General features: G+C 41.5%; 3 protein-coding genes across 10 annotated transcripts in view; 1 reads left to right on the top strand and 2 right to left on the bottom strand.

The window, feature by feature from the left end:
• itpr1a (inositol 1,4,5-trisphosphate receptor, type 1a) overlaps positions 1 to 11,830 on the bottom strand; it is a 54,886-nt gene extending 43,056 nt beyond the window's left edge. For 6 of the 7 annotated variants that reach the window (XM_052077235.1, XM_052077236.1, XM_052077240.1 and 3 more), the window contains exons 1-6: positions 11,647 to 11,830; positions 10,955 to 11,069; positions 8,136 to 8,206; positions 1,398 to 1,507; positions 732 to 818; positions 210 to 368 (exon numbers count right to left, since the gene is read on the bottom strand). In XM_052077235.1, coding sequence (XP_051933195.1) covers positions 210 to 368; positions 732 to 818; positions 1,398 to 1,507; positions 8,136 to 8,206; positions 10,955 to 11,046 — 519 coding nt within the window. In that variant the 5' untranslated portion in view covers positions 11,047 to 11,069; positions 11,647 to 11,830. The remainder of the gene's footprint in view (positions 1 to 209; positions 369 to 731; positions 819 to 1,397; positions 1,508 to 8,135; positions 8,207 to 10,954; positions 11,070 to 11,646) is intronic. The other variant, XM_052077241.1, reaches the window with a different exon arrangement.
• Positions 11,831 to 11,878: 48 nt separating this feature from the next.
• On the top strand, positions 11,879 to 16,258 carry sumf1 (sulfatase modifying factor 1). The gene is made up of 9 exons (XM_052077245.1): positions 11,879 to 12,382; positions 12,584 to 12,757; positions 12,827 to 12,901; positions 14,354 to 14,436; positions 14,531 to 14,653; positions 14,965 to 15,079; positions 15,555 to 15,668; positions 15,757 to 15,816; positions 15,941 to 16,258. Exons 1-9 carry the CDS (start codon positions 12,143 to 12,145, stop codon positions 16,040 to 16,042), a joined length of 1,086 nt encoding a protein of 361 aa, XP_051933205.1. The 5' UTR covers positions 11,879 to 12,142; the 3' UTR covers positions 16,043 to 16,258.
• A 376-nt stretch (positions 16,259 to 16,634) lies between these two features.
• On the bottom strand, positions 16,635 to 26,155 carry lrrn1 (leucine rich repeat neuronal 1). 2 transcript variants are annotated; one of them, XM_052077243.1, is made up of 2 exons: positions 25,796 to 26,155; positions 16,635 to 19,751 (listed from the first exon to the last, which is right to left on the bottom strand). In XM_052077243.1, the coding sequence occupies exon 2, from the start codon at positions 19,538 to 19,540 to the stop codon at positions 17,393 to 17,395; it is 2,148 nt and encodes a 715-aa protein (XP_051933203.1). In that variant the 5' UTR covers positions 19,541 to 19,751; positions 25,796 to 26,155; the 3' UTR covers positions 16,635 to 17,392. The 2 variants fall into 2 exon arrangements, with proteins under 2 accessions (XP_051933203.1, XP_051933202.1); XM_052077242.1 differs by having other exon boundaries at positions 25,839 to 26,155.
• Positions 26,156 to 26,511: the final 356 nt, after the last annotated feature.

Below are 26,511 nucleotides of genomic sequence, written 5' to 3'. Positions count from 1 at the left end.
AATTTCACAAAATACAACGCTGGCCAATGTTCACTTATACGTGGCCAGGATTTGTGGTCTCATTCAACATGTAGGTGGTTTTATTGCTGACTCAAACGGCTCGTCAAGGCATTCCGAGAAGTTTTACCATATCATGGTATCGACAGCCATCTCGTAATTACAACTAGCACAAAATATGGTGAATTCCCCATGTGTATGTTGTGACTCACACTGTCCCCGATGGAGCGCAGCTTGTAGAAGGGCTGGATGTAGAACCAGGAGCCTTCATTTCCTGCAGGGTCCAGCATCACCCTCATGGCGTTCTTCTCCAAGAGTGCCGGCAAGCGCTTGTTCACTGTCAGGTATTTGTTGCTCTTTAGGTGGAGGAGCTAAGGAGAAAAAAAGGATATAGTTTAGGTGTTTTTTTTTTTAATTGAGGAGGGGGATGAGTTTCTAGGGGGAATTTAGTTGTAGAAATTGGCAAAATTTGATATAACAGAATAATTACTTTGTAGGTAAAAATATAGGCAAGACAAGACAAAAACATATAGCACAAGATTGTCATTAGCCAAAACACGAGTTGACCCGGTACACTTTTACAAATAAATCTTAATGGTTTTCGTGTTGTCAAACAAGAAAAAATAAATCATGGTGAAAAGAATGCAAATATATTTTTCCACCAATGCAGTTATTGTAACTGGAGTTTGTGAGACAACGTCTCAGTTAAAGGCAAATGTTTATTTATGACAAACCTGAATAACATTCCCGTACTGAATTACTGTTCCAAGCAACTTCTTGTTTTCTGAGTCATTTTGTTTCTTCTCCAGGTCAGCTGCATGCTATTAAGACAAAAGACAGATAAAGCCCCTCCCTTTCAGGTTGAAAGCTCCGATGCCGAAGCTATTAGGGATTGACGACATTATTCTATAGCAACACAATACAGAAGAGTGATGAGAAACAAATTCAACACAGTGACAAAAAAGCACTAAAAAATGTAGAAATGCACACTTCGGACCAAAATTGTATCTGTACGCATCCATGTTAACACAGAAGGGATTTGAATGTTCCTTTTTATGAGAACGTGGTAAGATAGCCAATTGCTTTAAAAGGTATTGTGTGATAGCTTGAAGGGTGGGGAGGAAGAAAAGTTGGAGGTAAAAGGCTTTATAATGGTCTATAAAAAGAATGTTTAAATTCTACCTTGGCAAATGTACTTTCCTCAAAATATAGACATGTGACGAACATGTCAAATTCCATAAAACGTCAGTCAAATCTATCAGAAAACCTGAAAATAACAACGTGAGAACATTTCTAAATCTCACATCTTTGTGTTGAGTGTTTGAGCTGCGTGGACAGCTTAGTGTGCAGTGCCCTCGGCCAAAGTGGTGACTGCGAGGCCAAAGTGTTGTCACACTTACATGGAGCTTGTTGAGGAGCACCGTGTCTGTGTTCCCTCCAGGCTTGGCGGCTTTCCAGAATTGCTTTTGAGCCGAGTAGCGGTTCATGGGACACAGTCTGAAGAGACAGTCTTCGCGATGGAAAAATTGTCAAAAGAGACGAACTGAGTCTTGGTTTGTTGTTGTAAAATGTAAATATAAAAAGACAGAGCAATACAAGGCAGGGTGTTTCCCAAATACCTTATGTGCGATTTTTACTGTTTCAATCTTCGTTTAAATGGGAAGTCATGTCAAAAATGTTCTTAACAACTGTTTGTTCTATGCACCTGGTGCTGTGCACGAATGTCTGGTCATTCAGACATTCGTACGAGTGGGTGTGGCAAATTAAAAATCTTAATCTGTGAACTCGGACTAGATGGTGTGACATCGCTGGAACCGACAGTTCCAGAACTGAGCCATGAGGGAATGCCAGCATCCTAAAAGAGAATGTGTATGGACTCCATACACATGGAATCATACCTAAGCTTTTTTTTGACAATGCTCTGAATCTTTTTAATGGCACCCTGCAAATCTTTGATGATATGTCACAAGCGTTGATCAGCTCTGTGGACGCCTGATAATGATCCTGATCATATTAGTCAGATGTGTTGAAGGAGGGAAACATCTTAAACGTGCAAGATAGTGGCTCTCAAGGACCAGCGTTTGACACCTGCGGTTTCAAAAATGGAAGAAAAACACGTACATTTCTACACAAATAGCCTTTACTCTGAGTGGCTGCCATGTTGAACAGGTCTATGCAAAAGTCCCCGTTAGAAGATGCCACATGATTTGTGTTGTAACTTCATGTCTGATGTTTGTAACGACCCAATTCTGGTCAAACAACGCGACAGATTTCAATCACCTATCATGAACTTGGAGCCAAACACACCCAAGGTGGCGGCTAAAGACGAGTCATCCATCAGCTAAGGCTTCTACGGTCTCCGCAGATAGTGACAATGACCATTTTATCAGTTTCATTCACACCAACAATGGTGTGCGAGCACTGCGTCACACTACATATTAGATACAATATTTGATGGTTTTCATTTTTCTGAAATGTGTGGCTATGGGTTAGAGAGAGAGAGAGAGAGAGTCACACTTCAAACGCATTCACAACCATCTTCAACACCCTCCTCAAAACTCACTTCTATTCTTTGGCATTCGACTCAGCATGACTTAGATTTGTTCTTGGTTTTACTGTTTGGTGATTTCTACCGTCTTTATTACCGATTTGTTTTACTGTTTATTGTATGTGTTAAATTGCTCCACGTACAGCACTTTGTTTGCAGAGATGGCTTTTTGAAAGTGCTTCAGGGAGGTATGAAGAGGAACAGGCAACTGAGTGCGTGTCAGTCTGTGCGTATTCAGCCATTTTGTACAAGATAAGAAACATTTGGCCGTGATCCGCGTAGGGCGTGCAAGCATGTATGACAACCCGAGGGAGTGCAGGGCCACAGATGTGAGGTCATTTCCAAAGAACAACAATAATGTGAGGCTCTTATCAGTGAATGCGGGAATCATTTTCATAGATAGAGTTGAAGCAGGAGGGCGAGCAGTTGTCTCATTTGCATGAGGACCCGGTTGATCTTTACAGAAGAGTTCCTGTTCTGGCGTGGAGAAGTTCCTCTTCTTCAGCTGCACTACGAGTGACTTCGCCTCTCCTCAGACCAATCTTCTATTTTGAGGGTATAAGAAGAGGGAAGGAATGAGAAAAGAAAAATTTAACCATCCTCCCCCTGTTCTCTCAGTCTTTCTTCCAGCTTGGGTTGCAGCAACATGTCCAAATAAGGCCAACCAAGAGAAGGAGGAGTGAGATGAAAAAGAGGGTGGGGATTCCCTATCTTTATAAACCTTTTTAAATTCCACAAATTTCACCAAGTTAATGGTCTCCCTCTCCGCAAAATGTTCTTTGCTTTCAACCACATCAGATATGTTTTACCTTAGTATAACCTAGAATACTGTCCCTCCCCCTAAAAAAGAAGAAAAAAAAAAGAAAAGGAAGTGGATGAAAAAAAGGGGAAGACAGTGAAAGAATGTCAAGTAATGAGAGAAAGCGAGACAGGCTGCAGGAACGGTGGATCTAAATTTACATCTGCTGAATGTGCATTGCACATGTTTCCACTTGCAGATTTAAGCTAAGATGATATACAGGTATATGTTTTTTTTGTATGTTTACTTTAAAACATTAACTGTTAACACAGCAGTTCGGTTATCTTATTGTTAAGCACAAGCGTGGCAAATGCAGTATGCAGCGCACTTGAAATGTATCAGCCTGCAATTGTTTTTAATTAAAGTCAACTGCGAGAGCACATCTTGCTTTAGTTCTATTGAAACTGGGCTCAGGATTCCTTCTGGGGTCACTGGGCAGGAGAAGCTAGCAATCCAGTATCTCCAGGAATCGTGAACATTCTTGTCATGTAAAACAATGTTTTACTTGCTGGGGAAAAAAAAAAAAAGGCCACAATTTTAACTCCGGTTCAGTACTTACCATACAACAGCATACTACAGTATTGGACTGTATATGTTATATTACCTACACAGTGTCAAAATAGATAACAATATTAAATTTGGTCATACAAACTGATCAGATCATCAAATCTGACCTCAGTAAAAGATGAAATCACTAATTCAATCAGTGGCCATTTACAAGACAGGAGACATCTGACATTTCTTCAACAATTTGATCCACAATTAATAATAATAATACATTTTATTTATAAGCGCCTGTCAAGACACCCAAGGACACTTTACAACAACAAAAAAACACAAAACAATACAATACGGGTTGAGCAGCAGCGGCCAAACGCGCCAGCGTTCACTCAACCCGGAAGTCAGAAAGAAACTATTCACAACCTCAGTGTGGTTATATTAATAATTTTGTTGTTTCTAAACCCTAAAATATGCAACTGGTTTCCAGTAAAATGTTAAATTTTGAGGACATTTCCAGACCACCCCCACCCCTCAACCTCAAAGAATATTCGCTGTGAATAATACATCAATATGACAACAACAATATGACAATATGGCATCCGAAGGCGTGTGCAGGATGTATACAAGGTGGGTCAGAAATGTTCCAGGATTGGTGGAGTCAAGGATAATAAATGTGTGTGAGGCAGAGAAGGCTAGGAAAGTGTGCTCGTCTTTAGGGGACTTTCAAAGGGAAACTTGTAGTTTGTTAGGATGTCTCTAAACGTCGGTACACTTGGAGCAATGCAGAACTGTCTGTACCTTAAAAATGACCTGAAGTGTTTCCCAACACAAATGTGTGTTCTTCTCCGACATTGCCGTCTGCTGGTTAATTACCAGAAATAGACTCGTCAATGATGCATTCCTTTCCAAATAAGTCCAACATAAGTGCATCGTTTGACCGGCGATCGAAATGGAGACGCCTGACTGGAAATGGCCAAGGCTGCTGAGATATTTGTTGTCTTAGATGCTCTACAAATGATGAGATGCTTCCTCCATCTCTTAACAGGATAAGAACTTTGGAGCGAGTAGCAGTTTATACAACCCAGATCATTGAGGCTGTTGTTGACTTAACACAGAATAGAAGTGTTACGCAATGTGTGTCTTTAGGTCCCCTGCCAGATGTTGTATTCACTGCATGCATAGTTGCTCGCACTTCATGGCGATACTGTCATTGCATCACATGACATTCAATGGCTACTTATATGGCCGGGTAGTCGATGTCAAACATTATGCAATGTACTGTATGTTAAAAACATCTACACAAATTTGAAGAGCTGTATTGGAGATTCCAAGCGAAGGGCCAAAGGACTTCGATACACACCGCGACTCTTGTGAGGATATAGCGATTCAGGAAATGGATGGATGGATGGATGGATGGATCGGATACAGCAACCCCCCACTGTTCACAGTGGATAGGGAACGGACCCGATCGCAAATAGCAAAAAAAAAAAAAATCACATAACACTGGTCTGCATCCCCCAAAATAAAAATTTGTGTGAACAAAGTCGCCAACAATATTTTCTAGGACAGTTTTGTAGGTAAAATCCAAATATCTCATGATTTTTTTTCAATATATATTTTTTAAGTGCAAGAAAAACTTTTTGGGACAAAAATCTGATTTTTGGACAGTTGTAAGGCATAAGTATTTACTCGGCATACAATAATGAAGCTAATGGATCACTTTCTTACTTGACAAAAGAGTGGAGTTGGGCATTTTTTGATAGTTTTGCAGGTTTTTCATTTAAATGGACAGTTTGTTCGTGTCCTTCATTATATATATATATATATATATATATATATTATATACATCCACCAATGCTAAGTTGTAGTTGCTTGTAGTAACCAGCTAGTGGCCTAACAAAACACACACACACACACACACACACACACACAAATAGCACATTGAGTGTGACAGAAAAACTGTAGCATTTGAGCCATAATAAATGGTACCGCTGTCTCTAGTTTGTATGTTCGTTCAATCCAAGATCGCTACCCAGATGAGATGTAACATTCTTGTGTGGTAGTAATTGAAAGCGGTATGCAGATATATATTGTAAATTTCCCCAGTGTGGGACGAATAAAGGATATCTTATCTTATCATATCTGAGATGACCAAAGGGAAATGAGCTATTGCAGTTAAAATTTCAAATTAAGCATAACAGTGTAATTAAGTGTTGTTGTTTTTTTTAATGCCGTTATAATGGGCAACAATGGGGTTCATTGTGCACAGTAGTAAATACCGTTGCTTTGACTCCCAATTACAGTTCTTTTCTGTATGTCAGTGAGAAATACAGCTCGTGGACTGCATGAGTGAAAGTTTGATTACATTATGAGTGCTTGTGTTTACATTAGGGGGAAACGTTGAGCATACCTCAGTAGTGACAGTGCTAGGCCCAGATGACACAGTTAGCAAAACCTGTAGGCCGGTACTTGCTATAGCACAACCATGACGATGATGATGCAACACTGTTCATGTTAATATTAACATTGGTGAACACGTCAGTGTGCTCGTTTCTGGATTTTGGAGTCACAATTTAAGTGCACAAATTACTTTGGAATTCTTCAGCAAGCGTCAAGCAAGTAAAACTCAAATTAAAACAACCTATAATCCGTGTGTGTCCAACTCCGTGCCATTGACACTCCTCTATGATTGCACACGTCAGTGGAGGTTATGGGTTGCCACAGGAGGTAAATAAGTAAAAGAGTAATTTTCGAATCGACAATAATTGGAATCCTTAAATCTGTTTGGACACAGGGATGCAATAGTAAACACGGAGGCAAAAAAATCTGTTGCTTCCATTGCTTGCTTTCATTCACACTAACACTCCTTTTCACCTCGTGTTTGACGTCCAGAGTCACCTCACACTGACATGGAGGCCTCTTCTGATCAAGAGCAGCTGACAAAACAGTTACCAAACACACTTTAGCCTCACTCAGTGTGTGTTCGAGAGTGTTACACAAGCAAAGTTTGAATATAAATAAATCAAATTCATTTGTCACTTCAGCCACAGGTTGTTCCCCTTGTATTAGTCTGAGTCATGTGAAAAAAGGTGGGCAAATGGAATAATAATAATAATACATTTTATTTATATTACTGCTGCCGGTGGAAAAACATTACAATTGGATTAGAGCACGCTCTACCTTCTGACAAGTCAATTAGGTGAGGGAGGAAGGAACATGGAGGATTAAAGGACGAAGAGTGATTAGCGAAATCTGTCTGTACGAGTGAGGTATCAATGTTTGCTGCCAAAAATGCTCCTCAAACAGTTTTCACGTCTGCATGAACAAGTGTTGCAGGTAATTTATAATGCGGCCCACTCCATTTAAAGCCATATTATATTAACAATGTGAATATAATAAATGAAATGTAACCACACACAGCAACTAATCGTTTTGTCTTCCCTGTCATCTAGGCATATAAACTGCCCAGTTTATATGCAGTTGTCTGTGATATAAAAAAACTGGCAGCTTGTAAGCTAGAGTACAGCTCTCAGAGTACACCGAAGCTAAATGCAATTAAAATGTCTGCCCTCCTTTCAGACCGTAAAACATCACCATAAACATGAATGATACATCACCAAGTCTTCCAATGATTTGTGCCTCTGTGCTCGTGAAACACACCGAAGAATATGTGATCAATCTGAGCCTTAGCGCAGAATCTACTGCAATCACCATTTCCACAGGGACAAGGACAATTCCATTTGTAGATCATTATCACGTGGGCTACGTAATTGGGAACGACTTACTGCCTCAAAGTTAGCTTGCACCGTTCGCTCAAATGCTCACGTATAAACATTTGTCTTCTAAATCTATCAAACGTGACATTGCTTAAGGACACATTTTCATCAGCTGTTTGCAGAGACGACTGACAGAGTGCAAAGTTTACCCAAGATCAGATACTCTCTTTGCAACGTGGGGCCAGCTGCCCCTAGAGACACAAGCCTCCAGCCTGAGAACCGAGGATTTCTACTTCCTGTATGAGGACTATTTATAGTACACCCAAAGAAGCCTCTCAATGCTTTTTTTATTTGTTTAATGCAAACTTTTCTAAGGGTGCTCGGTTTATTAACATCAAATCAGTTTTTTGAGGTGAGGTGGATGCAGCTCCAGCGGGCAGAGGTATTGTGGCCGTCACCGGAGAAACGCAGCACAACACATGGAGCAGTGTCTATCACAGAGCTCTCAGTATAAACACACAGCAGTTCGCGGGGATGATGTCAGCCGGAGGACAATCTCTGTGCCTCCTCTTACCTCTGAACTTCTTTGGAGGGGTGTTGAGGTCTCCGGCATCAGGCTGGACCACGCAGCGGTCATCCACCAAACTGCAGATTGAAACATATTACGACGCTTATAAATTGCTGACCTGAAAACAGGAATGTGAGGCATTTTGAGAATATTACTGTATATACTGCATTTTAGTTATACTGTATAGTACTAGATTAGCCCAATGAGGCACAACTGGAAGTCTGAATTGTGTTGACTGTGCATAGAAACTCTCTAATTTAAGGACACACCATCATTGCACACCTTGATAAATACTCCCACCTGCACACTGTATCTCCTCATTATTAGAAATTCTGGATAGCAAGAAATTATAAACCAGGAAGCTGAAATTATAAATATATATGAAGTTTCTTCCACATCCAAATATGATTCATTCACAATCATATTGAGTCGTATTATGGGGGGGAAACAAGTGAAGCACTTGAAGTTTGGTTGGAACGTCATAAAGAATGTTAAAATATCCATGCATCCATTATCTGAACCGCTTATCCTCACGAGGGTCACGTGAATGTAAAAATTTTACTATTAAAGTATCTGTACAGTAAAGTTAAAAATAATTTCAGTTGTCACAAACATTATTTCCTACAGTAACAAGTGATTCTAAATGCAAAGAAAAAACTTTCACTGTGTGATGGTTGACAAGGTTGCAACTCATTTTGAAGAATGTACAGTAGGTGACCATGTGAGGAATGTTGCCGAGTTGGTGGTTAGGCATGGTGAAAAAAGCAGCAGGCCAAAACAACTACGACAATTTTGCAAATGTATGCGCTCGTACGTGCGTGGGAAGTTGTGAAACTCAGTAAATGCCTCAAAAACTTGGTCTTCTTCATACAGCAGGACTTTCTATTTTTTGATTGACTCTGCAACACCATGACTCATCGTCCTGACAGTTTTACACATTGCACAATAAACAATATTAGCTTATATAGTTTCCATCTGTTCGCCACCTTCACTCGTCATACTGACATTTACACAATTCATTATTCCATTTACCGACCCTGTGTCTTGGACTCCTGCTATTTGCAAGGTATAGGGACCGGGACCCCCCGAACCCCACCCAAAAAAATATGACAAAATAATTATTAAAATACTGAGGAATAAAATCAGTGAATAGGGGGATTGGTTGGCAGGTTTCGAACCAGAAGTATACGGAGTCCACTATATGTTTTTTCTTATTCCTGTACTTTCAGTTATGTGGCTATTGAGGACCAGAGCACCACTTCAAGGTCCTCCATCCCTTTTCACACCTTTATTTAATTGATAAAATGTGATATTGCATCACAGCATCTCTCCAGTCCTTTTGTCACTGGTAGTCGTAAATATTCCACACACGGAATGTGCAAACACTCCGCCATCCATGCCCACAGCACTCTTTCTGATACGTCCAAAACTTGTGTGTGACAAAAATGCTTAAGAATGACGGCCTGGACAGACATAGGCTGCAGTGATTTTCTCCATTTATCCGTTAGCAAAGTCATGCAAAAAAAAATAAAATAAAGCACATTTGTAGCTGAAATTAATGGAGGAGTGTCGAATTTGCCAAAGAAGAACCCACTCATTTTTGAATAGATCCATTGACAACTATAATGGCACCCAGTGCAGACCTACTGGCAGTGGGGGCAGGTTGGAGGGTGGCCTTTCACACTGTGGCCTGTGGTCCCCTCTCAGAACAAAGATTATACAGAATTGTATTTATTAACATTGTAGCAAGGGAAAAAATGCGTAGCGAATGCATGTGGCTCAACATTCCAGTCAGATCTGTCATGTTTTGTACAAAAGGGTATTTCAGAGTGATCGTTTTTATGAACAATTCATGTCACCAAAGAAGTAGTCTTCTTACGAACACTCAAGCAACGTCAGTACAACACATGATGTAGCTGGTAATGTCAGGTCTCCAAAATAAAAGCATTCCAGTAAGGCATCACAGTAACACCAGAGGACCCTTTAATGTGTTGCACCACTAAAAACAGTAGTCAGGTTTTGTTGATGTAAACCACAAGCTGAAGTTACAATCATTCACCCAACAAGAGGCAGTCAGAGCTTGCAGGAAATTGATGGTTATGAATAATATTTTATTGTTTCAAGGTGAGACTTCTGGTCCAGACATATTGTTGGCTAACTTTATGAATTTGAATCGCAGCCAGCCAAGCCAAGTATGATGTTGCCTTGAGTTGACAGCATGCTTCAAGCTAACATTAGCTAACCTTATCAGAAAACAAAATCAAACAAGCCTGTAAAAGTAGCCTTAACATACTTGGATGCTGCAATGTGTATATTTATTGCCATTGCTTTTTGTCTATTGTTGGAAATAAACACATACATGTACAATGGTGCGTAAATTACTTCAATATGCGTCACATTTTTAAAGGCCATGTTGAATAACCGTTTATTTAATGTTAATTTGACAACAGACACACATCAGACGGCCTTTTGTTTTTTTAAACACACCATCAGAAACCTGATGGCCCAGTGCTTGTGGATGCACAGACACAACTCTGTTTGTGTCTCAACTCTCAGCCTCCCCACTCATGGTGTTCAGCTGTCTGTCTTGCTCTATGCCTTTTCTCTATCACTCTGTGTCCGTCTCTTTGTCTCTCTCATGTTTAACTTGATTCTCTTCAACTCTCTCAACACCATCATCTGGTTATATCTCAATGTCTGCAGACTTGTACACCATAATCAGTACACATCTCCATTTTGATATTTGCTTACCTCCTGACAAATTAAGAGAAAATTCCCGATCCCCTCCCTGGCAAGTGCTATGTGAACCAATGAAATGCGCTTACCCCAGAGTGCTGATGAAACCACTGGTTGACCCCTCTGCATACAGGGAGCAGATATCACCGATGTGCAGGAAGCTGGACATTTTATCCGACATGTTGGAAGCTTACTAAGGAACACCTAAAGCAGGGGAAGTTACAATCAATTTCCCAAAAAGGTTTTGACAATAAAAAGTGTTTATCAAATGCATCTGTGGTCAAAAAAGCAAAGGATTCTATCCAGCATCCTGCCAATGCTAGTTTGCCTTTACTTACTATTAGCTAAGTTAGGGGTAAATTTAAATGTGAGGCTGTTACGATTCCACGTATTTGCATGAGTTTGCAGGAAAATTGTGTTTCATGTGACAGCAGTAGATTGCTGCTGCTAGATGTCCGAATAGTTAATCATTAGGACTGCCAACAGGAAGCTGTGCACCTGCAACAGGGCCACTTTTCTCCATCTGACGAACCTCTTACTGAGCAAATCCGAAACAGTGTCTTTAACTGCACAGGAACCAAAACTAGTGCTAACAGTCAGCTCATTATCAAAGCAAAAAAAAAAGAGCAAACGTAAATAGCAGGCTATCATTTAAAAATCAAAAAACATGGCTTGAGGAAACGATAAGACCGGTTGACGTGAGCAGTGGAAGACTGTTAGCCATTTATGGAGCGCTCTATCTTCTCTGCAGAGAAGAGGATGAAGATAAGCAAAACTTTACCTCGGCGGCGGTTGAACGCTCGGATGTTCGGCTCTCCGAGGACCAGCTACGACAACATGACGGCGGCTCCACTCTCCCCTCGTTCCGCTGAGCGATAGCGAGAGCCAGCGGAGTGACAATCCAGGGTTTGTGACTGTGAGGAGGCCAGTAAGGAGAGGAACAGGCGGTATTCAACTGTGCGGTGCTCAGAGTTTGAGCTGGAAGAGCTCACTGCCACCTCTTCTCGCGCGGCGGCACTGTTGATCTCTGGGAAATGATTATGTTTCATTATTCAGAGAGTCATTAATGCCGTTAGATTATTCATGGGCTTCATTCAAATTAAAAGACACTAGTAATAATTTAGAAAATACATAATTTTCAAATGAAGTTAATTAAAACTGACAGTACCAATGCCAGCCTCTGGAGGCGCAATATAGCCCTGACCGAGACAGTACCAGCTGACTTGACCACGTGACTATGAGGAAGCGTCAACAACGTGAGGGACCTGCAACCAGACATGCTCGGCGTTTTGGCTGTTTTGATGATCCATTTGGTCTGTATGGACAAGGCGCTTATATGCAGGGCTCACTCCGAGCCCGCCACCTCGCCCGGTTTAGCGAGTTGCGGCTGTGAGAGTTTGAAAAGAGACGCTGTTGTGGGGAAAAGCACAGCATCGGAGAAGCCAAATGTAAAATATTCCAGAGACGCCAATGAGATGCAGTCTGACACACAGGCAGGCGAGAACATGTTAAGTCAGGTAAATGGCTCTTTTTGTCCACATGGAACCGTTAATTTGTCAAAGTGATCAAACCTATATCATGCCTCATAAACTGCAAATTGTGTTTCCCATATCTACAGATGCATGCTAAGAATACTGAGATGTGATGTGTACAAATAAATAGAGGGCTATAACCTCAATAGTTTTACCAAACTTAACGAATATAAATCTTGTATGTAGATGGTGCTGATTGCTGGTGGAGAATTTCTAATGGGAACAGACAACCCAGGCATCCCAAGTGATGGTGAGGGCCCTCAGAGACGGATCCACGTGGACTCCTTCTACATGGACATCCAGGAAGTCTCCAACCGGCAGTTCCAAAGCTTTACCAATGCCACGGGCTATGTGACGCAGGTGCTAATCGAGCAATATTGGGATGCATGCTTATGCCGTCTTTTGTGATATGGGTTGTTATTCTTTCAGGCAGAGAAATTTGGGGACTCTTTTGTTTTTGAAGGAATTCTCAGTGAGACGGTCAAAAGCCAAATCACACAAGCGGTAAGTACTTCCTTTTTGCCCACTGTTGTGGTGGTGCGCAAGCATAAAAACAAACTCGTAATATTTTACACGGACCACTCAAGTAGATAATGACCCCACAGATGGGTGCACTCTCCCTGTGGTTGTCATGGAAACCTGCAGCTGTCAGGGTCAGGGGGAGAACTTCACAGGCTTGGGTTTTCCCCATTACTTCCTGTGGGTGTGTTTGCTGCAATTTATTTATTTGCTGAGGGTCTGCTGGTGCGCAGTCATCACACATTTTAGCTGAAGGCAAACCGCAGTAGGACAAAAAGCAAACATTTGGAGTTAAGTCTTCATTGTGTAAGTAAGCTTGTAAAGCTCTTTCGGGATTATATAATTCTTTGCAACAACTATACGGCACACTTTGCAATTATAAATCTCTTCCTCATAGCAGCGCTTTTTGTCTAGCTTGACAATATGTTATTCAACTCAGCTCAACTTTATTTATCGAGCACTTTACAATAACCACAGCTGTATTCAAAGTGCTGTACATAATCAGAATCAGAATCATCTTTATTGGCCAAGTATGTAGAACACACAAGGAATTTGTCTCCGGTATAACACGCTGCACTAGTATCATCGTAAACAACAAAATCATTGAACCATTTTAGAGTAACCAGTAATTTTGTGGTAAAATAAAAATCGTCCATACAAATAAATTAATAAGAAAAACAGTCAACACAGTAAAACACTAAAGCAAACCGAGTCTCATGGTTAGTTGAAAGCTAAAAAATAAACATTTTAAGGTGAGGTGTAAAGAGAGACATGTTTTGTATGTTTGTTTCCAGAACAGACAACTGACAGTAAACACTGTATATGCAGGGTTGAGAATTTTCTGACTTTTTCAGACGAAAATGACCATTGTTGAGATAAATGCAAATAATCTGATGAGAGATTTCTGGGGGGATGCTTGTGAGGTTGCAATGGAGCATGGGGTGGGGGTGGGAGATGTACCAAATAATCTGTATTTTGTTTCAACATTTTTATTGTGCAACCCGACATTACAGTTCATATTTTGCTACCTTTCAAGCTTGGACGCCAATGACTTTTTTTTCCTCTAATATGTAAAATTTCAATTGCAGTCTGAACTCAGTAGACCAGGAGTGCCCATTGTTTCAAGCCAAGCCAAATTTACTTACTGTATATAGCCCCAAAATGATTGAGGGCAGGGCTTTACTGTGAACGACTGCTGAGCACTTTTGCCTCACAGTGCAAAGGTGGAGGATTTGATTCCGGCCTCTGGCCTTCCTGTATGGGGTTTCTATGTTCTCCCCTTACCTGTGTGGGTTTTCTTCTGAAAAAGTATGGGCACCCCTGTAGGAGACTGTCAAATGCCTGTATACACGGATTCCTGTCTCTTGTAAAAAGGAACTTTTAGGATCATTGATTTATACAGGACTGCACTACCTTTCATTTTTTATTGCATTTTAGGTGGCTGTTGCCCCCTGGTGGCTTCCAGTTAAAGGGGCAAACTGGAGACAACCTGAGGGCCCTGACTCCAACATCAAAGATAGGCAAACAGATGCACTTCTGATCCATATTTTTTGTTTTTGTTTGACCATGGTTTATTTCCCAATAGTTTTGCTAATAATAACGAATCAATTTTAGGATGGATCATCCTGTTGTTCATGTATCCTGGGCAGATGCTGCTTCCTATTGTACCTGGGCCAACAAGAGCCTACCCACGGAGGCAGAGTGGGAGTACGCCTGCAGAGGCAATTTAAAAGACAGGTAGGGTGTTCACTCATTGTGTAGATTAAAAACATCAGCAGTATGTATACTGCTGGTGTTTTGTTCTCAAAATCATAAAGCATGTGCTTTTTGTTGTTATTGATTTCCCAATACAGTTTACAGTGGATGAAATTTTTGATTATCAACCAATATATTAGCTTTTCCAAGAAAGGAATCAAAGATAGCCACCATGATTTTTTGTAAACTTAACTAATTTACCTCAAAATCATGCATGCGAAAATATTACTATAAATGTAGAAAATACATATTTGGAATAATATATTTATTTATTTATTGATTGATTCATTCAGACTTTATCCCTGGGGAAATCGACTGAACCCAAAAGGGCAACACTATGCCAACCTGTGGCAAGGAGAGTTCCCTCACAATAATTCTGCAGAAGATGGATACGTCAAAACCTCACCGGTATGTGAGACTCAGGAAAATAAATGTCAAGAGGGTTCATTTTGGAGGTTTGTTGCAGGGGAGATGAAACTTGCTTTGTAATTGACTTAATGCATAAAAAATCTACAGGAAACAAAAAATGTTGATGAAAAACTGGCATTTTCACAGATAATAGCTGATACTCCAGCATTACCCATACATTAATTCTAGCTGATTGTCTGTAGGGGGAGCTCTCAACCTATGAATTATTATTTTTAACGCTGGTGAACGTGAAATGTTGCGTCCATTAATACTTATCCCAAAATAAAGTTATTATTATTATTATATAATGTATTATTTGAATATTATTTTGTATCATTGTTAAAAATGAACAGTTTAATTAATTTGCTCAATTAAAACGAACCAACGAGTGTTTCTCTTTCTTAGAGCATACTTGATACCTTGTTAGAATGTGTGATTCGATGCAAATGTAATGTCTGCACTTGACGCCCTTCAGGTGATGTCTTTTCCCGCCAATGCCTTTGGTCTCTTTGACATGGTGGGCAATGCGTGGGAATGGACGTCAGACTGGTGGACTGTGCATCATTCCACCGAACAGCAACGAAATCCAGTAAAACTTAACAGCATCACCCGCTCAACAACTTGTGATCTCCTAAAATAGCATACGCCTCATTAACATGATTCACTTCTTGTTTTAGACAGGTCCTCCAACAGGCACTAACAAAGTCATGAAAGGGGGATCATACATGTGTCACAAGGTAAAGTGATGGCTACTTCTATAAATTCAACTGCACCGCTATGTTTCTTGTGTGCGATGTTTTATCCAGAGATGTATTTATGTACATTAGCGTCTTACATTTTGCATCTCTCTCCCGTCCTCAGTCATACTGTTACCGGTACCGCTGTGCTGCACGAAGCCAGAACTCTGCGCAGAGCTCTTCCTCCAATCTTGGTTTTCGTTGCATCTCTCAGGAGACACGCTGACTTGCACTTGAGCTCCTGCTTCACATTGTTTTTGTGAATTGCTGATTGGGCTTCTTCCAACAACCTTTAAACCTTTTGTTGTGTGTGTGTTATTATTATTATTATTATTATTATTTTAAACTTTTAGAGCAAGTTTCAGTCTGTCAACTTGACCAAATGATTTTATGTATTTTTTTTTCATTTTTATGAAAAATAAAGTAAAACCTAATTTTGTAATCACAGTTGTCTATAATATCTCCAAACATTTAGCAAGAAGGTAACATCGCTACTGTATTTATAACGGAGTAGATTTTCTCATGTCATTGAGGGAGACGGGAAACTTTTGAGCATTGACATTGAAGCAGTAAATACTTTACAGGTAAGGAAGGTTAGGAAAGACCAACCAAAAGCTGCATAAATGAGACTGTGGAACTACTGCACAAACATTTTCTTATAAAATGTTGTTCATCTTCCGAAAATCTGTGATGAATAATTCATCTATACCATCTTTGTGAGGTTAAAATCAATGAACCGGCAGCATGTTCTGTGCTCAATCTGTCGGCCTAAAGTGAAACTGAAATGTGAGGGGTAACAAAGACCAAATATGCAAAAGAATTATCAAAGTATTTATTTTGGCATTTTCAATGTAACATATTACATGTGGAAAATAAACTAACCAATCAGCAAAAATCCTAGCAAATTAAGTACATCCCCGTGATATCTATGAGGAAGAGAGTACCGGTAAAACCTTATAGCGTTCCTTGTTTGAAAAATCAATAAAAAAAAAAGAGGCATTCTAACCAACAGTTGTATTTCTAGCATTTGACATCACAAATATCTCCAAACTAAAGTACTGTTGTCTTTTTTTTTTTAATCCGAAAGTTGAATGGTATAGTTGATACAACATTACTGCACAGTCGCTAACATTCAGTAGACAATGTAACACGTCTAAAACCCGCTGTCAGCTTTTATTTATTGGAGTTTAAACAAACTGCACATTGGTGCACATATTGGTTTAACTGTTTTACAAAACAGAAAGACTCCTCATTACTAATGCTGCCACAAGAGTCAGACCCCCCGCCACTGCTGCAGTATTATTAACCCAAGTAAAAGTGAGTTAGAAATGCACCACAGATACAGTATAGCAACTAAAGGAACATTGAAGCTAAATACAGCTGCTTCATTGAAGACAAAACAAGAAATAGAAAGAATCGGCGCGATACGCTCTACTACTAAAAATCCCCCTTCGTTTTCACTCTGCTACATATCAGCAAAGCCCACAAAACAACTTGGTGACACTTCCACCAAAATGTCCGAAGTTTTTATCCGTTTGTGCTGCTGATGAGGCGACCAGGCTTCCTTGCTACATCTTTACCACATGTAATAGCTACGTGTGGTATCAACAGGGGACGGTTTTCCCTCTGCGCTGCCATCTTTGTCCTTCTCTGCGTCAGCCTCCCACAGGTTGATGAGCGGCGGGTAAAGCTCGTTGAGAGGGATGGAGGAGGTTTTAAGCATGTACTTCTTCAAGGAATGGTGATAGTTCTTTCTCTTCCACCTGCGGGCCGTGTAGATGCCGACAGTAGCTAGACTGAGGAAGGCTAGCGCGGTTGCCATGACTGCTAGCACAGCAGCGCTCGGATGCTGCTCTGACAGGTTCAGGGCGAAGGTGGTGCTACGGGTTGTGACATTTACACAAGACTTGTGCGTCTGCAGGTGCACGTTGGAGACGGTGAGGCATACCTCATACTCTGTGGCTGGCTGGAGGTGAGTGAGATTGTATTCGTGAACATCCACAGGCACACGCGCCGTATACGTGATGTGCGGGTTGTCGATCTTCATGGTGGCTGAGGCCCATTTGATATTGGAGGACATAACATTGGAGTTGACTCTCCAAGAGACAAGGATGGAGTGGGACTCTGTCTGTTTCACATAAATTCTCATCACCTGAGCACTGTCAAGCATGGTTCCGTTAACTCGAATCGAGGTAACTCGTGTGTCAGCCCCTTCGACGTTCTGGGCCACACAGGTGTAATGCCCGGAGTCTTCTACCTGGACATGGGACAGCCACAGAGTCCCTTCGCTGCTCAGGTGGTGGTGCTCCGACACAGTGTCCGTCGAGATTTTGCTTCCAAGTGGGGTCACCCAGTAGATCTCCGGCTCTGGCTCAGCCATGGCCCGACAGTCCAGACTGACACTCGTGCCAAGATTTAGGTTGAGGTGGGCGGGGAAGGTGTCTTGGCATATCAGTGGGATGCACTGCTCAGAGTTTTCTAGCAATCTCAGCTCTCGAACATGCTGGCCCCTGAGTTCTGGCGGGGAGGTGCAAAGCATGGCCAAGGGCTCCATGAAGCGTACGGATGTCTTGTTGGAACTCATCCATTGAATAACACAGTCACAACGCAACGGATTGCTGTGCAGACTGATCTCACGAAGGTTCGGCAAGGCCTCTACCGAATGCTGGTAAAGAGCAGTGAGAGCGTTATTGTTGAGCATCAAGCTCTCCAGGGAAGGCATGTCCCTGAAGGCCAGGCGGTGGATGTAAGACAGCTTGGGGTTGTTTGTGGCCTCTAACTTGGTCAGTTCTGGGAGGTTGTCCAGAGCGTAGCGATCAATCGACACTAACTCCATCATGTTGTTGATTCCCAATTCTTTTAGATGAAACATGTTTCTGAAGTCTCCTTCCTGGATTTTGCGAACTGGATTTTTGTTTAAATCCAAAAATTTCAAATTGGGCATTTTCTCGAGCGCCAGTTGAGGGATTCTGACCAGTTTGTTGTCATAGAAAGATATACTCTCCAGGTTGTCCAAGCCTACAAATGCATTGGGAGGAACATCAATAAGATCCATGCCAGCCAGAACCAAACTCCTCAAACTTCCGAGAGGCTTGAAATTCATGTCCAAAAGACCAATGACTGGGTTTTCACCAATCATGAGGATCTCCAGGTTAGAAGTTTCTGCAAACCAGCGGCTGTCAATGACATGAAGCTTATTGGAGTTTAGGTGCAAGCGCAACAGATTGTGCAGACCGGCAAATGCCCGAGAGGAGATGGAGTTTATGAGGTTATGGTTAATGTAGAGCTCCTGCAAGCTCGAGAGATTTCCCAGACAGTTGTCCTGCAGCTCACTGATCTGGTTCTCCTCCAGATGCAAGGTGGTAAGATGGTTCATGCTTTTGAGGCCGACAGCTTCCACAGAGCTGAAGTTGTTCTGGGACAGGTCCAACTCTGTCAGGTTTTGCAGGGCCTCCAGCTCACCCCCAGTGTGAGAGATGGCGTTACTTTGGAGCAGTAACACTTGCGTGTCTGTCGAAAGGTTGATTGGGATGCGTGTCAGCCTCAGGTCATTGCAGTCCACAGTTGTCGCCTCTTTGTAGGTTGACTGGGGGGTAAACCAAGGTCGGATCTCACATACACACAAATGAGGACAGTCTGTGGCTTGTACGGGCCACTGAGAGGCTAGAAGTAAGGCCATGCTCAACCAAAGTAGAGGAGGCCAAGGCAGGCAACCCAGCGTCATGCTGTCTGCTCTCTGCTCAAACAACGATTAGATGAGAGGCAGTCGTCAAAGTAAAGGCTTGAAGGGAATCTTCAGCATTAGTCTCCTTTGTGGCCAGCAATCCTCATGAATGCCTTCTTCTAATCCAAAATCAACTCTGTGCGGACAGAATCCTCAAGAACATTGGCTCTCAACCTCAGATGTTTTCCTTTTCTTGTCCCAAGACGGACACCTAAAGGAGACAAATATAGAAGAACGTTGAAAAACCGCAAGAAAACCGAGATTAACACTAAAAGCATCTTTTAGTACCGGTAATCAAATAAGAACTGATGAAGTTACTAAAAGCATTTTTTTCATCATCAAATTATAACTGAAGTAAGAAAACAACATAGCAACCGCATCAAGCATCCCTTTAGTTATAGCCCGCAATTTTAACCACCTGTGCATGGCTGCCGCAAACAACGAATTAGCAGAACATTTTGTAATAGATATATCTAGCAGGTGAATTTACATTCCTTCTGTTTCCAAAAAAGAACACTATTATTTAACAGTACTGTATCTCAGATGATGAGGTTTTCAATTTTTTTTGCAGGCAAATTCTAGAGAGATTTACATGTGATTTTTTTTTTTGTGGACTTTAGATTTTGCGCACATCAGCCTAATGTCAGTGATCCTGTGTGTGTGTGTGTGTGTGTGTGTGTGTGTGTGTGTGTGTGTGTGTGTGTTTGATTGGCACAGTCAGCAGCTATGGCTTTGAGCCCATTACTCAACAGGCTTAATAAACACAGAATGTGTGCTCTTCACTGCTAATCACTTCCTGCTCATAATGCAGGCTCATGACAGAAAGTCATAAAAATATGACGCGTACACATTTTTCACATATCAGCACTGTGCTTTGGGCGCGTGTCCTAATCCATGCTCGGGCGAAGGCAAGACGTGCGAGGAGAACCCAATTTTGAAAGTAAAAGAAGCAGAATACAGTCCAACCACAAGTAGGCAATTTGGGTTTGAGATCTAATATAAGAGCTGTATGAAAAAATAATTATGTATTATACATGTTTTGTTTTCGGGGTGTTATCAATTTACAATATTTAGTTTCGCTGTTGTAGTTTGTAGAGGTGAAGACGCCACTACACATTTGATGAGGTGTGTCTCATATTTTGATTGTGTCTGTACCTTAGGGTACTTCTTATTTAGCATAATAGACTACAATGCCGTCGTACACCCCTGCAAACTAGTGCAACTTGCATCACCTTCAATTATGTCCATCTAAATCGAGTAATTACAATATATCAGATTGTGCAGATTTGTCTAGTGACGTTTGGAAATACTTTCAGAAGCGGATGTATCAGATGGATAAAAAAAAGGTGATTTTATTTTGTAATTGTGTTGACCCTCTGGACTTCAATCACTACCACACTGAATAGTCAAATCAAATCTTGATTCTTAAAGCATGCTAGAAATTACACTTCTGCATGTAAATTCTCAGAGATTCTTTTGCACAGGCAAAATAAGCTTAACTAAAATGCACATGTGCTCCCAACGTGCGCAGTGGATGGATGACACGAGAGCTGATTGGATCCTTCATAAGTACCACGATCTTTCTGCAATAACATGACATCACTGCTTCTCTCTGCATAATCTCTTTTGCTCGGAGAAAGTCCAAGAAGATGGTAACATTTAACATGTGTTTGAAAGTGATTGGTTCATTAAAAACACTCATAAATTCTGAATTTTGAGAGGATGTACACCCAACGGCACCAACTTTATCTCAATTGTTTGTATTCATTTCCTTCGCTATCTTACAAAAATATGGCATCTGACCAGGGGTATGTTGACTTTTCATATCAACTGTGAACCCACACAAAAAACAGTGTGCAGTGTAGGTCGTGACACACATTTACAGGAAATACCACTCACGACTTACTGTACACCATCAGATCGGACTATAAGCAGTGGACATAATGGATTAAGAGCCAGATATTTCCCTCGGGAATTGAGAGGCTAAAGTTTGTACATCTGTGTTTAGTCACAAGGCAGACCAAAAAAAACCGCCAAACATTATAATACGGTAATTCTGCTGCAGGATGTGTCCATGAGTAATGGTCGTTCATAAATTCCTTGCATGACCTCGAGTATAGTAGCATTTACAGTCGTATCATCTCGAGTGTACACATACAAGTGTGCACATACAGTAATTTGTTTACATGTACATACATTACAGTGTGCATACTGTATATGAGCGGTGTAATATGGATATGTGGACTTTGTGTTCAACTAAAAAGGCCAATTTCACAATGAATACCGGGTAAGTCAATTTGTGAGTAAATTGAGACAAAATAGCCATTTTTCAGTGTAATTTACATCATGTTTGTGTAACTCATCAAAACAGATTCTGTTTGTTTTCACGATTAGAATAAGAACACTTGCTTTGTATCAGCTCGCCTGTCTCTACATAGAACTTCTTCATTCTCAAACAGATCATAACTCACCGACTAAGTACATCCGGCAGCTTTCCTGGACATCCTTCTTATATTACTGAAGATGCCAAGTGAATCAACCTCAACTTCGCTTTAAAGAGGCATTAGGTTCTTCAACCTGATTGATTAGACCGCACGCCTGTTGTTGTGAGCTATCGTGGTGTAACTGCACTGGTATCGCTCTTCCAATGTGTGTTTATGCTGCTCAGATATGAAATTTTCAAAGATAGCCAGAATAATTGTTATTGTCATGCTGAGGCCATGAATCACTGACACCTGGAGTCAGGTTTTCGGCAACCTGGCAACGCTGTGGGTGTCTAAATCCATTCCTTCACTCCCCTCCCCCCCCCCCCCCCCCCTTCTCTTTTCCTCCTTCTCTCTGTGCTGCTATGACCTTGTTGATCCAAGGAAGCACTGCTGGGCACATTTGGTCCATTTCGCTGATGGCTTGCTTCATAATCACTGCAGCACATTCATACTTAACGGGAGTCTTGGCCATGACACCACAGGACATGAAAATAGATGAAACTATGGAATAGGTTCACCCTTTGATATGATAGCAGCTTCCACTCTTCTGGAAAGACTTTTTTTACACTGTGTTGGAGTGTTTCTTTGGAACTGTGGGTCAATTCATCCAGAAGAGCATTTGTGAGGTCAGAGCTGACAAGGTGTTGGACCACTGGGAGGACCTTTTGGTTCACAGTCTTTGCTCCAACTCACCCCAAAGGTGTTTGGTGAGGTTCAAGTTACTTCACACAAAACACATAGAAATATGGCTTCTGGCCCTTTCCTTGTGCACTGCTGGAAGAGAAAAGGCCCTTCCTCCAATGTCACAACTTTGTAAGCAGAGAATTGTCAAGGCAATGAAAAATTAAGATTCTGGAGAAACCATATTACATGGTTTGCAATAATAGATTTGCCCATATGTTGCCCGACAGAACAAGCACAAAGGTAGCACCTCTCGGAAGTCCCTTTTAGTGTAGTTGACAGATTTGATTTGATGAGACAAACTTCTTTTCATTTGCAACGTGAGCAAGAAGAGCACATATTCACGCTTGTCTCGTCGCCTGACAAGAATATCAATCCTGGAGACGTGGGAACCCAAAGGATGATTTGAGAGTGAAACACTAATCTGGCAAAAGGCTGTAAGAATGACTTTGCTGGAATAACACCTTTGTGAACTCTTGTTCTGAGGGAATAGAGAGATTAGGTCTGAGATTAATTCCCTCCCTGCCTACGCAGCAGCATCTGTACTGTATCCCGAGAAGCCATTATTAGTTCTGCAGGCTGAAGCGGCGGACAGATGTGGCATTGTCAAGTCAATACAGTTTACTCACTTGCATCCATTATTTAAATATATATTTTTTTAGCTGCACTGCGATACTTTGACAGAATACTTTTTACCTCGCATTTTAGGATATGCATACAGTCACAAACCACCAAGAATAAGCAGCAAAATCCCTCAACAGCTTGACATTATCCAACCGACCATTTGAATTGAAGGCTCCAGCAGGAGGGATTTATTTTCTTTGCTTAGCCGATCCTTATGAGGTTTTAATCCAACTACCCATCCACAAACCTAACTATAGGATCCCTCTTCGGTCACAAATATTAACCACGTCACAAGACAGCCTAGTGTAATTATGGGGATGTAATGAGGCTGCTCTGATTCATGCCATCCGTAATGTACAAATGCGATATTATAAGTTATTCAGAATTTTCCAAAACAGGTTTCACAAACTAGCACTCACGGCTTGCTATGATGTTCATCTGGTCATTTATTCGTACTGGTGCAACCAGATTTTGCATGATGTGGAATCTCCCAGATATGATTGAACACTGCCTCCCTTTTCTTGCGGCGCTGCCTCCACTACCCTGATTCTAAGCAGCCTTTTCACTGGCCACCAAATATAAACAGCCTTTCCTGGATCAGCAACCGCACGCAGGCCCACTAGCATGCCGTCACCATGACAACGCCCATGCCACCATCGTGTGTTTCAGAACCAAATGTGAATACTGCCATTAATGCTCCAAAGGGGGCTCAATTGATTTGCCAAAGAATTCGCTCATGAGAATGTTATTATAACGCAAACCCATAATGGACATAATTAATAAAGGCATACAAGGTAGCGGTTTTCAGGGTGGTTTTGCTCCAGAATCATGGATGAATTGAGCCACGTCGCCTGATGTTTTCATTATTTGGTCTCTTCTCCAGCCGCCCTGAGACATCCTATTGGTGCTCTATTAGTATGCAAGAGTTTCACTTCACATCACACAGGGCTTTGGTGCAGCTGCTGATGGCAGAGCTGCAGAGCTGAGCAGCAGATATAGATGCATGTCCTCTTAGTCCAAAAGGAGGCAGCGAATGCACAGCTCTGCTGAAGCAGGAAGGTCATAGGGGAGAACAGATGGACCGAAATGAAAATACTATGCCATGAAACTAAAGGAGCGTACGTTGCAACTACTATATGTGTTTCAGATCCCTTCAAAATTAAAGCGTAGCATGTCTGCATATGTACAATTAGCACAACCATCTTTGAGCCAGAATAAACACTTGCTCAAAATCTTGACTTTTTTTTTTTGCTCTACTCATCACATCTTCATTTTTTGGCAGATGAAACATCAAAGTGAAGTCGCAAAATTCTATATGATACACTAGCACATGTCAGACAATTCCGTGCTCATGTGCACAGCGTGTTTTCTTCTTTGTTGACGTTGATAACAAAACCTCACCGTGTTCCACGGCATTTGTACCTTCTGCTCAATCCCAACAACCAGCGCAGTTAAGCACAATGACCCAACAAACACACGGCAACACGCAGACAGCAAAAAGTTCCTTTGTCTCTCGAGCACATTGGACATTGTCACTACTGGGTTATGGCCCCTTATCATGGGCGGTGACATGTGGGTCTCCTTTTGTTATCAAGACAAAGTAAACACCACAAAGTTGTACGCTTGTACTTGACAGTCTATAGATGATGAAACAATTCATCACATTTCTCTTGTTGTAATTTGAAATCAACCGCTGAGTTTGTTAACCGTTTTTTTTTTTTTGGTGATGTTGCTTTTTTTTAGTAACAGGTGTAACACAGCTAATGAAACAATGGAGCACTTGACAAAGGTGATTGATTCCCCTAACAGTGTACACCCCCAGCGTCTGCACACTCTCTTCAGTATTCAGCGCTCTCACATCTGCCAAAATCTGGAGCCAAGCCACAGTCTGCTCTCGTGGGCATGCAAATCGTTCTGATGGTCAGCATAGTTGTCGGGTCGATTGTTTCGGAGGCACTCTGACACTGCAGTTCGTGCATTGTTGTGTGTCATCACAGTCAAGTGCACTTATATTGTCAAGACAACAACAATCGGTTACAACTTAATCCATTCAAGTTGCTCCATTGAGTAAACAGTCTAAACGTTGAGTAACACTGCAGTCGCACGTTCTTTGTTTTGCTCCCTCTGAGCACAAACCTTCATCACAATCATATCTACACATCACGTCCTTGAAAATGTTTGATGGACTTTTCGCCCAGTGTACATATTTTAGCAGATGACTGCATTCATTCACAACAAATGGATTTCTTCCTCACGGTATTCTACAACGCGTTTTTACCAAATAGACGATTATGTCGGTGGCAGTGTGAAATTATTTATTTTTTTATGTGCAGCGTTGATGCGGCGCACGAGGACCACCATAAGACGCCTTGTGAAAAATTGATCATTCCCCCCCCCCCCACCCCGTGTGTTCACAAAACAGAGGAATAAAAATGACGAACTTTATCCAAGGTTTACCTATTACCTTCGATCTGCAGCGAACATTTCTGAGCATAAATTGGTCTCACCATACGAAGCGCTGGAAAACAAGGATGCTCGACCCGTGCACCATCCGCGGCTCCTCCACACTGACGATGACGATATTGCGCGACTAGATGCGCAAATTTCAGCAAGTCGTCAACACGGAAATCAGCGCAAGAGATCCCCCCCCCCCCCCCCCTTTAGGCGAGATTGCAGTGACGAGCGTCTGGTTGCTGCAGGTCAGCCGCACTGAGACTCGTCCGACACCGACACCGGCACCAGTGCAGCCTCACCATCTGCTCTCTACCCGACACCATGGGAACACAAAGTCCCTCCCTATACCCGTCCTAGCATGAGAATGTATTTAGAGAGGCTTAGCGGAGCGACTAATTCGAGGAGCCAATAGAGTTGCATGGAGTAAATGTCCTTGTTTGAATGTTCATCTTATTGATTTGTTTACGTGACAAGGTTCTTTGCGGCGAAGAGTAACGTAAATATCATTCCAATATTTTCAATACAGCTTTATATTGTTGGGTTTGAAAATGGATAGAACTTTGGTCTGTAGCTCAGAGAAGTAACTTGCACTTTGGTTCCAAACAAACACGACCGTAAATAAACAAGATGTAAATAAAGCTTTATTGTTTGGGTATAATCAATTTAGCACGTGGGACACTTGGGAACACGTGCCAATCTAGTGCAGGAGAAACAGTAGCGTTTTAT

Source organism: Hippocampus zosterae, chromosome 9 (genome assembly GCF_025434085.1).
Source record: "Hippocampus zosterae strain Florida chromosome 9, ASM2543408v3, whole genome shotgun sequence".
NCBI classification, from domain to species: domain Eukaryota; kingdom Metazoa; phylum Chordata; class Actinopteri; order Syngnathiformes; family Syngnathidae; genus Hippocampus; species Hippocampus zosterae.
This window is presented reverse-complemented; position numbering and strand designations above follow the sequence as displayed.

Excerpts from the sequence above, each read along its gene's own strand:
- sumf1 (XM_052077245.1), top strand. The coding sequence starts at position 12,143 with ATGCTCGGCGTTTTGGCTGTTTTGATGATCCATTTGGTCTGTATGGAC. Across the intron at positions 12,758-12,826 it reads CCACGGGCTATGTGACGCAG|GCAGAGAAATTTGGGGACTC; the intron begins GTGCTAATCGAG and ends TTATTCTTTCAG. Across the intron at positions 12,902-14,353 it reads AAAGCCAAATCACACAAGCG|GTGGCTGTTGCCCCCTGGTG; the intron begins GTAAGTACTTCC and ends ATTGCATTTTAG.
- lrrn1 (XM_052077243.1), bottom strand. The coding sequence starts at position 19,540 with ATGACGCTGGGTTGCCTGCCTTGGCCTCCTCTACTTTGGTTGAGCATG.